Source organism: Candoia aspera, chromosome 13 (genome assembly GCF_035149785.1).
Source record: "Candoia aspera isolate rCanAsp1 chromosome 13, rCanAsp1.hap2, whole genome shotgun sequence".
NCBI classification, from domain to species: Eukaryota; Metazoa; Chordata; class Lepidosauria; order Squamata; family Boidae; genus Candoia; species Candoia aspera.
The window spans coordinates 15,020,944-15,036,118 of NC_086165.1; the positions used below are offsets into that span (position 1 = coordinate 15,020,944).

General features: G+C 43.0%; 1 protein-coding gene across 3 annotated transcripts in view; it reads left to right on the forward strand.

The window, feature by feature from the left end:
• Window positions 1-15,175, forward strand: part of PCSK6 (proprotein convertase subtilisin/kexin type 6) — an 87,852-nt gene that overhangs the window by 11,684 nt on the left and 60,993 nt on the right. For all 3 annotated transcript variants that reach the window (XR_010068690.1, XR_010068689.1, XM_063314397.1), the window contains exon 2: window positions 6,002-6,106. Coding sequence is in view for 1 of the 3 variants with exons in the window: in XM_063314397.1 (XP_063170467.1) it covers window positions 6,002-6,106 (105 nt within the window). In the remaining 2 variants the exon portion in view is untranslated. The remainder of the gene's footprint in view (window positions 1-6,001; window positions 6,107-15,175) is intronic.

The following is a 15,175-nucleotide window of genomic DNA, read 5'->3' on the forward strand; positions in this document are numbered from 1 at the left end:
AAGAAAGAAACTGCCTTCTACTGTGACCATTGCTGATCCTTTAAATTACATTGCTACTAAGACATGGCCCTCCCTTCTATTTCAGATTAAAACAGAAGCCACACATTATTCGGCTGAACTATTGTGTGGCTTGCTAGGTTTTGGCTTAATTTATGCTAACCCAGCCACTGTGATTTGTAAACTCAGGCATATGGCTGTGGTTGTCAACAAGCCACAATTAAGCAAACCATAGTTTAACACAATGTGTGGCCTCAGTCAGAAAGCCTGAAAAACAGTAGATTGATGTATTCATCTTCCCTTGTGTCTTCCAGCTTAATTTTTCCTCTCCCCAATTGTTTTTCTGGAGGAGATGTAAATATTTAATTTTGCAAATTCCCAGATATAGTTCGTTGCAGTGCCATGCCACCAGTATGGTGAAAAGACAGCATGTGAGTTCCGTGGTGCCCATTTGTCATTTTGGACATTATTATTATTTTTTTTGAAAGCTGGTTCCCTTAATATTCTGCTCCATTTGGGGTTGAAAGCTTATAGGTTGCTGAGCATGATACGGAAAAATCAATCAAAAGCTGAGGGTAGCTAACATCCTAACAAGGCAAATGGGAGTAGATATGGGAGAACTAACAAGGAGAAGGTGCTGAGATCTAACAAGGCAAGGAGTAGAAACACTGGGGAGCTAATTTAACGGCAGCTGCTTGAATGTCAGGGTCTCCAGAACTTTGGAGAGCTCCACTGGTTGACCAAATAACCCCAAACACAGTTTTGCATAAACCTTTTTCATACCAAAAATGCAAACTTAGAACCAGGGACAGTTTGAGTGCAATCCACTTCACAGTGGATGAGGTTGGGACTGAGTGATCTCTAGCTGTTCTGTCTACTCTCAGGGTGCTAACTCTGAGTGGTAGCATTCAGGTCTGCAGTGCTTGCTGGTTCATCCAAGTGGACCTGGATGGGACATTCCTTCAAACAGCGGGTGGTTCTGTGGAAGGGTCAACAGATGCTTATCCTGTGCCGTTCTTGATTTTTACAGCATATCACAATAGGGACACCATTTCCCAATCTATTTCTGAATGTGGGTTAGATGCAAGGCTTTTAACCCTTTATCCCCTGCTGCATTTCTAAACCAAGCATGTTCTCATTGCTTTGGAAGGGAAGACCCAAGCTGAAGCTTGCTTTCTAGTGCAGACAGCTGATATGGCAGCTCATTCAGCCCAGGCTGCAGCAGAAAAGGCCCAGGGTTAAAGCCCTCCTATATATCTGTCTGGGTTTAATTGAACCTTGTTTTTTTTTAACCCATTTTTCAGATTCTCACAACATACTGAATTATGGGCCAACCACAATGTGTTAGGTTAAAATGTGGTTGGTTGGTTTATGGTTCAGTTGCATGAATGGAGGCATTGACATTTTGTTTTCCATAATTCATTTGGGGGATTTTGCTTTTTAGAGTGTGCTAGACACTATTCTACAGGCTAAATATAGATGTGTATTTCTCTGCTTATTTATAACCTTTACTCCCTGGGAGGCAGCAGCTAAGCAAAAATCAAACTTGCTTCTGCCATTCTGCTGAAGGGTCTTGGAGGATTAGTTATATTCTGTCTGCATTGATTATTACATTTTTTTTAAAGGACAGACTACAAACTTAAAACAACTTTGATGGAGAAACAACCTGTTATTTTTGAATAACATACTGCTCTTTTAAAAAAAAACTAAAAAAAATAATGGTATGTGTCTATCCCCCACTCCTTCATCCAAATGGAGGTGTGTATGGTAGGATTTGCATGCTGCACAAAACCAAAATGTGTTGTGCAGATGTAACCCATTCTGATTTATTCAGTAAACCATGGTTAAACAAATATGTCTTAGCTGATATGTTGGATTCTAATTCCTCTCATTACCGGCATCGATCACCTGATTATCCACGAAGGAGCAATAATCAGTTTCTCAACCCTACATTAGTGGAACTGAACTGCTTCAAAAATAAAAAGCATTCTTGTTAGTTTAATCTCCTAGATTGCACCAAATCAACTGGGCAAGATAGGAAGTGTAGTCCAAAATAGGGAATGACTGGTGTCATATAGGAACCAGAAGCAAGTGAGCTGTGTGTGGGTTTGATAAAGGATTTCTGTGACTCCCTTTGCTCTAGGATGCTGTAAACCTCAACATGACTGTGTTTGCCCATCATGCTAACTTGGTTTGTTTAGGTTTGGCTTAGCATGCTATGGGAAATCAACTATTAAACCATGATTTATGGCTTAGTGTGTTGTATGAACTCAATCAGTTGTGGTTTAGCCAATAAACAATGGGTAAACAAATGTATTTTAGTGCATTATGTAATCCCACCTATTATGTACCTCCTCCATCTCCACAGGAGTGTATGAAGGTGAAACCCGTTATGACATATGCCTACTGTACATTATCAAAAAATGAAATATTTGTTTGCCTTTTATATTAATGGTTTACTTATTCCAATACAGAATTATGCAGAAAGCCAGATTCCAGCCATGGAAACTTAATGATTGACTTCAGGCTAGTCACAGGGTGGTGGTGGAGAAAAATTGGAAGAAGGGTCTCTATAGTTGCTGCTTTCAGCTTCCAAAGGAAAGGCAGGATATAAATCTGACAAATAAATATGAGTTCCATAATGCAGTCTGATATACCTCCAATCAAAATTATGGTTCATGGTTTTCAGTGAGGTTGATTTCCTGGTAAATGTCTATAAGACTGCAGTTTTAGCAGATCAATACAACTAAGAAACGTTCTCTAAGATGCTCAGCTCTACAGAACCTGTGTGGATTTGGCTAGATTTCTAACTTGACCAACACTGGGGTCTTGTTCTTCTCTCATCTCCTCTCCATTGGATAAAGTTGTGATTACCTTGTTTCAACCTCAAATGATCTGGAGGGTTACAATTATTGTCTCTGCAGCTGTTGGCCTGGAGAACATGAATGTGTCTCCAAGCAGTGGGTTGTTTGCTCTTTAGAGCCCATTTTCCTGGAATAAGCATGCAGATCCTTGCTGCACCAGCAAAGCAATCATAGCCTTTAGCTTCTTCTCAGATGGGTGCACCTGTGAGGGGCAGATGGTTTTTCTGAGGGTTTTGATTCCAAGTTCTTGCCTGCTTTGTAACTTGGGGGGCCATTTTTCAGATAAAGCAGATTTTGTTGCTATAACAATGCTGGGGAACTATAAAGGTTAACTTTGTTGAACTGGAGCTCTGATTTTTTTTTTCCCATTTCAGTTTAGCTCATTCATCTAGTAAGAGGCTAAAATGTTTAGTTTACCTATTCACATAAAGCTTTAAACAGAAGATTAGACAGATGGACCGTGCACCTCTCTATCTTGGTTCCAGTGGGACTCAGTCCTAGACAATCCAAGGAGATTAACTTAAATACAGTAGCATAACTGATCTTTTGAAGCTGTGTAAATGTGAATGTGCAAACAGTCAAGCTGGGGCAGGTAATCATGCCTGTTGGACAGCAGTGCCCACAGAGAATTAGCTCATTCTCCAGAGTGCCCTAGCAATTGAAAAATTAGGTAGTCAGAAATGCCTCCAAGAAAAACGTTGGGTTTCAACAACTTGCCAGGAGGTGTTTCTTTAAATACCTCAGGGCTCAATGTGACTCATAGAGATTCTTAAGAAGAAAAAGAAGGTAGTTTTAGACCCACATTTTATGTTGAAGTGTACCCAATGCTCATCACCAAAGTTTAAACAACTAATGTATGGAGAGAACATGCTATTAAAGTCCCTCAACTTTAGATGATGAGGCTTCTCTTTGCAGAGTAGATCTTCCCCATTCTTCACCCCCTGAACTTTTAGTTCTGGGAATAAAATGGGTGGAAGGAGCATGAAGGGTTACACAAAAATAAGGGTGAGGGTTCTCCAGGAGAGAGAAAGAATCCATTCTGTTGGGTGGATAGTAGGGGAATACAATTAAATTTCTGTCACTGTCTTTAAATCTTTATGACTGTTCCTAGGACATTTTAGGTACAGTTTTGTATTTGTCTCAGTGTAGGAGTTAAACCTCATTATGCATCATTTATTATATAATCTTTTTACTAAATATTTCAGTTCAAATTGTTGTCTACTAAGATATATTAAATTAATATTAGGTTCCTTTTTTAAAAAAAAAGTTGACTAAATGTAAGTCTAATGATCATGCTTTATCTATGTGGTCTCTAGGAGTTGAAAATGACTAGATGACACAATCAATCATGCTTAATCAAATCTTTCTTTAAGGGCAGCTTTTCCTAACCTGATCTCCTGCCAAATGTATTGGAGGTACATGTCAGCTGCATTCACACAACACCTTAATCTGGTGTTATTTGTTTTATCCATTTTCCAAATTTGCACAAGAGATTGAGTCATTAACTAACCAACCAGGTTGGGCTGAACTTAATAAAGCTTAACACTAACAAAGCTTAGAATGTCTGTGAATTATCTACTAAGACTTTACCTGATCTGGTTAAGCCTGATGGGTAATCACAGCCATCTTAGCCTTTCTCAATTTTAAACTGCAGACCTTATGGTTGTGACCTTTGGCCTGATTTGGGTCTTCCTTCCCTCTTCCCCATAGTTTGTATTTTTGGTCCAAAAAAATTCAAAATATTTCAAATTCAAAATAAGCTGTTCTGACCTTACAGGTCATGCTTTGATTCTGCTCCAACATTGCTAGAAGTGTTTTGACTCCCAGATTAATGTTCCCAGCTGAAAGCAACATTGGCTTTTAGCTCAAAATATTGGGATGGCACAGATTAGAATAGTTGGTTTCAAACTGGAAACAGCTATTTTGAGCTCCTAATGGGGCATTTCCAGCTCAAAATGTTTTGCGCTATAATGTGCAAAACATTGAGAATTTGAGAAGATTCTTTCTTTTGGAACTAATGGACAAGCAATTAGAAAAATGCCGTGGAACTTTGTTTTATATATATATGACAACTGCAGCGAGAGTATTGTGTGCTCAAAAGTGGAAAGGTTCGACACTACCCACAATGGAGGAATGGCTGGCGAAGATGATGGAACTTGCGAAGATGGCTCAATTGATTTCTTTGTTCAGAGAAAAAACAATATCCACATTTATGGCTGACTGGAAACCCCTTATAGACTTTTTGCATGAAATGGAAAAACCATCAGTTATGATTTGTGGTTTTGATGATTAGAAAGAAAACTGGATAATAGAAAAAAGGGAACTTTATTTTTTGCAACCACAGAGTAAGAGTTAATTTTGTAATTGAACTTATATTTGCTGCAAAAGAAATTGGAAGCTTCTTCTATTTCTTTTTATTCTTTCTTTCTGCACTTTTTCTTTCATCTTTCTTTTTTCTTTCTTCCTTTGCCCCTTTTACTCTTTATTAGTTTGGGTTAGTTATGTTCTTTGCAAAACCTAAAGAAAAAAAAAGAATTTGAGAAGTGTCAAGCTTGAAATGCTGTGTTCCAGCTTCAAGACCACTTTCCAACGTCAGCAGAAAGCGTTCTAATGCTGTACCAGCCATTCTCGAAAGGTTCCAAGCTGAAAACAGACCCCTTTCAAATTCAGTTTAGAACTGGAAACAGTGCTATTTCCAGCTTGAAACATTTCTGGAACAGCACTGGAACCCATCCAGTAAGGTCAGATCAGCTTGTTTTGAATTTGAAACAACTGTTTCAAGCTCAAAATATTTTTCACACTCCTAATTTTGTAGACCTTTGTTTTTGGAGAATTAAAAAGATCAGAAATTCTTTTGTGTTGCTCCTACTAAGAACAAAAATACCATCCAGCTATGGATTTTGCATTCATTCCCATGCACTAGCATAACCATGATTGTGTTTGTCTATGCTGTTTGGTAAGTCTAGGAATTCTAGCACCAAGAGATCTGAAGATCATGAGGTTGAGGAAGGCTGATTTAAGACCACAGAAAATATTCCATTTCAGTATTTTCTGCATCTCTGATTTACATGCATGTTGAAGAAAATGAATACCTGAATTGGTTAATTTCCTGACTTGTTTTTGTACATTGATTGTTATAGGTTGGAAGCCTGGAAGACTATTATCACTTCCACCACAGCAAGACCATTAAAAGATCGACGTTCAGCAGCAGAGGTCCACACAACTTCCTCAGAATGGATCCAAAGGTATGTGTGTCCAGTACCAATATCAGCTAAGCACAAAGGCCATGAACCAATGGGACCCCTGGTTCCAGAGTGAAGGGAAGTCAACCAAGTAACAGAAAGTCTATAGAAGGCCAAAGTATATGTGATGGGTAAAGCCCTATTTTTATTTCCATGTATGCTAAGTTCCTGATTTTTTTTGTTGTGCGTTGTTGAAAGGTATTCTAAAATGTACAGTGCCTACTCTGTGGCTCTGCTTTTCTTAAACAAAAGGCAATGTATGAATCAATGTATGGATGTGGTGGAAACAAGGATGTTTTGTACGATAGAAAAATACAGAGAGATATAGCCAGTGCTATTGATGTAAGCTAGCTTTAGCTATATTTCCTTTTCCTTTTCCTTCCTTTCCCTGAATTACTATTTCTGCATGTCCGCACCCTTTATAATCCTGCTTATCCTGAAAGGGAATACTGCAATGGGTATGTGTAATGATTGCCTACCCTAATAGACTCAGACTCACAAGCAGGAACTTAATGATATCTGATTTATTAAAGAATAGTATGCAAATACAGAGAAAGCTGAGAATGAGCAAAAGCGCGCCAAATACAAACTAAAAACCCTCGGCTCAAACGTAATCCCTCCCCTTGCCCTGCCGTTGCAAACTCCCCCCCCCCCCCAGGTGCTGGTAACCGTTTCTGCTAATGTCCTGGGAAAGGAACCTTGAACACACGAGATAACCCAAACACATTCCAATCCAGCTACTAACATAACAATCCCACGAGATGGAATCCTCCTCCCCTCCCAGACGAAACACGCATCAGCCAAATGACATGCGAAACGTTACGATGTACCGGCAACATTGGAATGGTGAACATGACATACCGCCCCCCCAAAAACATTAAGGAGCAGGTTTGAGAGGATAAGCTAGATGAAAGCGTCGAACTAAAAGAGGAGATTGTACATCACGGGCAGACACCCACTCAGGGTGAGGAAAGTGCTTCCAGCAAATAAGGTACTGCAGAGTGCCACGTAGACGGCAAGAATCAAGGACCTTCACCTCAAAATGTTGCTGTCCGTCAATCATGATCGGAGCAGGAGGTGGGGGTTGTGGATGCCAATGATCTGAGTGGTTGACAGGCTTGCGTAAGCTGCAATGAAAAACAGGATGTAAACGTTTCAGATTGTGTGGCAAATCCAGTTTAAACGTGACAGGGTTCACAACTCCCACAATGGGAAAAGGACCAACAAACTTGGGAGCCAACTTCGAGGGCTGAGGGGACTTAATGAACTTAGTGGAAAGGTAGACCTTATCACCAACTTTAAAAGCAGGTTGAAGGGCTCGTCGCTTATCAGCATGCAGTTTATAGGCAGATTGGGCATCAGCCAATACTTGCTGAATCACCAGCCAGGAATCTGCCAGTTGAGCAGCCCAATCAGACGCGGAGCAGGGCTGTGTGGGGGGTTGAGGCAACTCAGGAATGGGAACAAAATCGCACCCAAAAACAGTCTGGAAAGGGGTGCGCCCGGTGCTCTGATGGACGGCGTTGTTATAAGCCACCTCAGCAAAAGGTAGCAGATCAACCCAATTATCCTGCTGATAGTTGACAAATGCCCTCAAAAATTGCTCCAGGTTCGAATTAATAGTCTCCATAGATCCGTCAGTCTCCGGATGCGACGCAGTGGACAATGCCTGCTTGGTGCCCACCAGCTTCAAAAATGCCTTCCAAAATTGAGAAGTGAACTGTGTCCCGCGGTCCGTGATCAAGCGGGAGGGGCTCCCATGAATCCGGTAGATGTGGATTAGAAAAAGGCGGGCCAATTGCTGAGCAGACAGAATAGAAGCACATGGAATGAAATGGGCTTGCTTAGAAAAGTAGTCCTTTACCACCCAAATCACAGTCTTTCTCTGACTAGGAGGCAAATCCACAATGAAGTCCATGGAAACCTCCTCCCAGGGACGGGAGGGGCTGGCCACCGGCTGCAGCAGCCCTTGCGGTTTACCCCCCTTCCGTTTTGACATGGCACAGACAGGACAAGAAGCAACATAACTTTTTACATCACGTCTCAATGTGGGCCACCAAAATTGGCGGCGTACCAGATGCAAGGTTTTGACAAACCCAAAATGACCAGCCACTTTATCATTATGAGACCTAATCAAAATTTCCCTTCGCAAACTCTCAGGGACATAGAGGTGGTTTTGCTTCCAAGCTAAGCCTCTGTCAAATGTAACATTCTCTATTTGCCTGCAACCAAGTGTCAGATTTCAGCTCTAGCAGGAACTGTTGTTGCAATTGTGAGGGAATTGGCGTCCTTCCCCCAGCCGGTGAAACCGAAGCTGGGGGCAGCTGCGCACGAGTCTGACTGTGTGTGACAGCTTGCAATCCCAATTGGGGTGCTGTCCACACTGTACCCACAACGTCAGGTGCCTGGACCGAATCCTGGGGTAGACGGGAAAGCGCATCAGCTAGGAAGTTTTTCTTGCCCGGAATGAATTTTAACTTAAAGTCAAAGCGACTGAAAAATTGAGCCCAGTGGATCTGCTTAGGACTGAGCTTACGGGGTGTGCTGAGCGCTTCCAAATTTTTATGGTCAGTCCAAACCTCAAAAGGACATTTAGCCCCCTCCAAGAGGTGGCGCCATGCCTCCAAAGCAGCCTTGACTGCAAAAGCTTCTTTCTCCCAAACATGCCATCGCTTTTCCGTCTTGGAAAATTTTCGGGACAGATACGCACACGGCTTCAGGCGGTCATCAGCATCCGCTTGCAGCAAGAGCGCTCCAATTGAGAAATCGGAAGCATCCACTTGAACCACAAAGGGTTTAGTGGGATCAGGGTGTTGAAGAATGGGTTCAACAGTGAACAGGCTTTTAAGTTTGTCGAAAGCCAACTGGCATTCAGGTGTCCAATTGAGCAATGCCCCCGGGTTCTTTACCTTACGTGTGCCCCACAACCCCTTCGTACGTAACAAGTCAGTGAGAGGCAATGCAATTTCTGCAAACCCCTGGATGAATTGGCGGTAATAGTTGGAAAACCCAAGAAAATTTTGGAGCTGCCTGTGGGTACGCGGGCACTCCCACCCCAAAATAGCTTGAATCTTTGCAGGATCCATTTCAATGCCCTTGTCAGAGATCCTGTACCCCAGGTAGTCAAGCTGAGTCTGATGAAATTCACACTTAGGCTGAGCTTTATGCTAAGCTTTCTTTCTCAGTTTGCTAAGCACCTGTTTCACCAAGCACTCATGTTCCTCCTCCATTTCAGTATAAATCAAAACATCATCCAAATAGACCAGTACACCCTTGAACAAATGTTCATGTAACACTTCATTGATCAATTGCATGAACACCCCTGGTGCCCCCGCCAACCCAAAAGGCAAAACCTTATACTGAAAAGAACCCAGTGGACAATTGAAAGCAGTCTTCCATTCATCCCCCTCCCGTATGTGGATACAGAAATAGGCTTCCCGCAAATCCAGCTTAGAGAAGATTTTCCCCTTAGCCAGATGTGCTAACATGTCTTTTATTAATGGCAGAGGATATTTGTTTAATATCGAGACTGCATTTAATCCGCGGTAATCTGTACAAAGTCTCAATGTCCCATCCTTCTTCGCTTGAAACAAGACAGGGGCGCCCACTGGCGAATTTGCTGGTTCAATAAAACACCTGGCCAAGTTTTTGTCCACAAAATCCCTCAACGCCTCCAGTTCCTTTTGCGTCATGGCATAGATTTTTGGTTTGGGCAGTTGAGCGTCGGGGACCAACTCTATCGCACAGTCAGTTTTTTGATGGGGTGGAAGTTGGTCCGCTTCTTTCTCACCAAACACATCTGCAAAGCTTTGGTATTGCTCTGGCAAGCCCTCCAGTGGTGTGACAGTGAAATGCGGGGTTGCTGCCGCCGCCCTCCCCACTGCAGCCTCCGGAGCATCGTCCTCCCCAGGGGCTTGATAGAAACCATCCCCAAAAGTCAAAGTCCTGTGCACCCAATTTATATAGGGGTTTTGTTGGACCAACCAAGGAATCCCCAGAATCACTAAGGGATGCCCCACAGGCGCCACCATGAACAGCAGCCCCTCATGGTGGCTGCCCATTTGCAACGTCACCATGCCTGTGAAATGGGTGACTGGTTTCCTCCCCTCCATAGAACCATCCAGTTGGGTGAAAATCATGGGACATTGTAGTGGAAAGCTGGGTAACTCCAAAGCAGCCACCACGTCAGGGTGCATCAAGCAACGCAAACACCCTGAATCGATCAATGCCCAAACTTCAACGATTCTTGTGCGGGAGCCTAACTTCACTTTAATGGTCAGTGTGGGATAGTTGGCACTCACCAAAATATGTTCACGCCCATCCTCTACCACCTGCCCACAGGCGCTCTTTAGAGCAGGTGGCTGGCGTTTCCCGCCGGCTGGTGTAGATCGGGCTCCCCCTCGGCCCCAAAGTAAGGAACCTCCTCCACTTCAGTTTCAGCCATGGCTGCCTTCATTTTCCTGGGTAGGGAGGGAGATTTCCCCGGTCTTGCCCTTCGGGCACGCCGCCGCTCGGTGACCTTCCTTCCTACATTGGAGGCATTGCCCTTTCTCATAGCGGTGCTCCCTCTCCTCCTCCCAGGCATGTTGACCAGACTTTCCAGTGGGCGCAGCAGTGCGGGAACCCTTGCTGAGCCCGGAATATCTCATCACCTTCCTGTGAGCGAAGGTTTCATGGGCATGCTCAGCCTTCCCTGCCAGCTTTATCCATTCATACAGGGTATCTGGGTCGTCCCTGCCGAGCGACCACCTCAGGACCTCCGTATTCAGACCGTCCTTAAAAAGTTCTATTAATGTAGATTGGGACCAATTCTCAACCTTCCCAGCCAGAGCCTTAAATTCCAGAGCGTAGTCTGCACCGATTGTGGCCCCTGGCAAAGCTCCCTCAGTGCCCGTTTTGCTCTTTCTTTAGCTAACGGGTCTTCAAAGTGTAGTTTCAACGCCCACAGGAATTCTTCAAACTCCTCCAGCTCAGGGGCATCCGATTGACATAACTGCACATACCAATCGGCAGCCCACCCCTTGAGCTTAGTGGCAATGGCATTAATCTTGGCTCTTTCTGAACGAAAATACGGTTCCCATTCATCCATATACCTCCTTGCATTGGTAAGGAAGAACGATAGCTTAGTTGGATCTCCATCAAATTTAACGGTAAAGTCCTTAACCCCCACTCTGGGCGGTCCCTTCGCCACAGCTGGGCGGTCGGGCTTCCTTTTAGCTCCCAGGGATCTCCGCTCTCAAGGAGGGGACCTTGAAATTCTCACCCTCGGCGCCCTTGCTTTCTCTCTGCGCCGGGTCCTACTCCTTTCCTCCGGGGAAGGTGGGGGCAAAGAAGGAGTCGAATGCCTATTACTAGACTCCTCTCTCCTCCTCTCCCGGGGACCCCAGTCCATGGACATTTTCTGAAACATAAATTCTAGTGACTCCAATTTGGCCTCCACCAGTTTTATACGGTCAGGGGTTTGGGAAACCTCCTTTTCCTCCTGCCTCACCACGGTTGGGGACATCGGGTATCGCTGCTTCCAAGACATTTTGGACATCCCTGGTAGGGATCCCTGTGTTTCATCCCAGGAGATCAGCTCGCCTGGCGACTCACCGGTCGGTTCAGGGGTTCTTTTACCTCCAACCTCCTCTTCTCCTAGGCTGGAGCTCGACCCCTCTCGAACTTCTGAGGGCTCTCGAGGAAGGACTCTCTGTTCTTATCACCGTGGAGTTGGGTTCCCCCTTGCTCGATTCCTCGCTTTCCGTGGTTTGGGGATTTGGTTTGCTCATCGCTAGCACTTCTCCCTCACAAAATAAATCTGGAAAGGCTAACGGAAAATTTTTTGAGATTCTCAGCTTTATGTAATGATTGCCTACTCTAATAGACTCAAACTCACAAGCAGGAACTTAATGATATCTGATTTATTAAAGAATAGTATGCAAATACAGAGAAAGCTGAGAATGAGCAAAAGCGCGCCAAATACAAACTAAAAACCCTCGGCTCAAACGTAATCCCTCCCCTCGCCATGCCATTGCAAACTCCCCCCCCCCCCCCAGGTGCTGGTAACCATTTCTGCTGATGTCCTGGGAAAGGAACCTTGAACACACGAGATAACCCAAACACGTTCCAATCCAGCTACTAACATATAACAATCCCATGAGATGGAATCCTCCTCCCCTCCCAGACGAAACACACATCAGCCAAATGACATGCGAAACGTTATGATGTACCGGCAACATTGGAATGGTGAACATGACAGTATGTATGTATACTGTATACACAGAATATGATGTGTTTGGTTTTTGTGTTCACATGTTGAGTGAATATAGTCATTTGTATAGTCAAGATTTATGTGTAAATATGTGTAGCCAACCCAGTCACTTGTAGTTAATCCAGTAAATTGATAGGGAGGAAATCATGGTGCTGGGTGAAAATGTGAATGCAGCTAAAGCATGGGTAGTTCTAAGATTTAATTAATTAAATAAATAGGCTGTGGTCATGCACAGAATAGCCACGGCTAATTATTTTTGTCATCCATGAGAGACAAAGAAGGCTTTCTTTCTGGCTGCTGTTCAGTCTCCAACCAGGACCCCTCATCGGCTTGTCTCCACCTTTTATTCTATGTTGGCACTATCTATCAGTGAAATGGGGAATATGCTGTATCTCAGCTCTGCTGTTTCAGCTGAGAGCTTGGGAGAAATCTTTCATAGGAGGGTGAATATTGCTTATTCCTTTCCCTCCACTAGCTGTCCTCTGCCACCTTTCTTATCTTCTTCTCCCTCTGCATGTGACTTGACTCCTGTTTTGGAGGAGGAGGTCCAGTCAACCATACAGTAGGAGATGTTCCCACATACCAGCCCTGGCTAAACCTCTCCCATGCCCCCACCCTTCCTACCTCTTTTCCTGCCCTATATTATCTGCCTGGTGAATTGTTTTTTACCCTCTGGCAGTTTCCCAGACAGAATGTCTAATTCTTTATTGAAGAAAAAATGCATCTTTCCTTGGATACCTCTTTGTGTCTTGGTTATCAGCCTGTGTGCCTGCTTTCTTTTTTCAGCCCAGGTTCTTGAGAGAGTTGCCTTGCCACACTGATTCCTTATTTGTCCTCTAATGGGCTTCTTGATCCATGTCAATCAGAGAGGTCATTCAGCTCAGAATGATATTCTGCTGACCAAGTCTCAACACCTTACATTGGTGCTGGTTCTCTTGGCCCTGAATCAGCATTTGCTACTCTTGTCCACCAAGCAAGTTGCTGTCTAGGTTACGATCCTTGGGCATCATTGGCTGAGCACTGGTTTGATTCAAGTCTTCTGTCTTCCCATTCTTTTGCAGTGTTGCATGTTGGCTTACAATGCTAGAAATTTCCCCTTAGTGCAGCTGTCCCACAGGAATCAGTCTGGGTGTCCCGATTTTTAGTATCACTGTTACCCAGATGAAACCCAGGTCTTTCCATCCTCTTGTGTTTCCCCCCACTGATTTCCAGGCTCCTGGGTTGTCCTAGTTTCCTCTGCCTGTGGTCTTGGGGTCTTGATTGATGATTATCTGACTGTGACACAAATTATCATATGGGTTCATAGGATCAGGAGATGGGTGTTGATGGAAGGGACTATGGCTTTATTGGGACATGCTTTGATTGATTCATACTTGATTCATACTTGATGATTCAGACAGTTGCAATGATCTCCTTGGAGGTGTCCCCAGTTCCTCTCTCTAGCCCTAATCCTAGTCCAAAACAGCCATTTGGATTGTTCTGGACCTTCCAGGCTATTCTCATATTTTGTTATATTGCAGGACTCTGTACTGGTTCCCTGTTCAAGCTGGAGGTAGTTCAAACTACTGGTGCTTGGGTTTAGAGTTCTTTGGTTACAACATTCCTTGATCTGTTGGCCCATATTTCTTCCTACAACCCTATTAGTCCCTTATGTTCCTTGGGGCATGGTCTTCTCTCATTCTCCCACTTCAGGGTCACAGTCTCCAGGCTTCATGCTTTCAGGGACATTGTCCCATGACAGTGAGATCAACTCTCTCCTTATGGTCACTTCTTTAAAAAGAGTCAAACCTTTAAAAAGAGTCAAATAACTTTTTTTTTGGACTAGTATATTAGAATGGGGCCTGGTTATTTTACTCTACTCTCATTAAGATTGGTAGTTTTCAGGTTAATATTTGTTATAGTAATTATGAATGTATGTGTACTTTGCTGTTTCATGGGGTGTTCTTTTAAATATTTATGGCTGTTGAGTTTGATTTGTATTACAAATACTGGTTTTATAGGGTTGGCTGCTAAGTTATGGACTCATTTTATTGGACAAAACTGTATAAGTATTGTGTTTTCTTCTGATTTGTACCATGCCTCAGTAAGGTATGTAATATTAATAATAAGTAGCTAGGGCACAAATAGCCAACGAAGTTTTTTTTTTTTTTTACTAATAATCACTACAATTCTACATTTAGACAGCCACTAAGTGACAGAATATTTCCCAAATTGACCTGCCAAAGGAGCTTTTAGACAATTTAAAACACTTCTTTAGGGCCGTATGATAATTGCTGGAATATTTAATATTCTTTCATTGATGAACAGAAGTTGTTTTTGTACGACTGTGGATTGATTGGATTAAAAAGATGCTAATTACATCTAATTGTCTTTGAAGAAAGAGGGTTATGATATGCTCTACCAGTTGAGTATTTTGTCCTTGGGGGATTGTTTTTGGCTAGTCTATCATTCCTCTTTCTGATTGAATTATACATCCCTATATCTTTGCTACAGGGCATTCCAACCTTGTGGTGGATTATTAACACAGAAGTAAATAGATAATACGTACTTCTTCCCTGTAATCTGCATGAAGATTTTGAAACACAAAGATCATTTATCCCAATTCTGCTTTGTCAAATAACCTTTCCATGTTGCTCATTCTTGCCCTGCTCTTAATTTTGGGAGGTTTCCAAGACACCTTTTGAATTGCCAAGCTGTCCTTACTGGAATTCCTAAAAAAAACAATAGACAGAAAGCAGGACAAATACTATGAACAGGGAAAGGAGAAGAAAAACATTGTATCCTTTCTTATCACATGTGGTATATTTTTCTATTTTTTT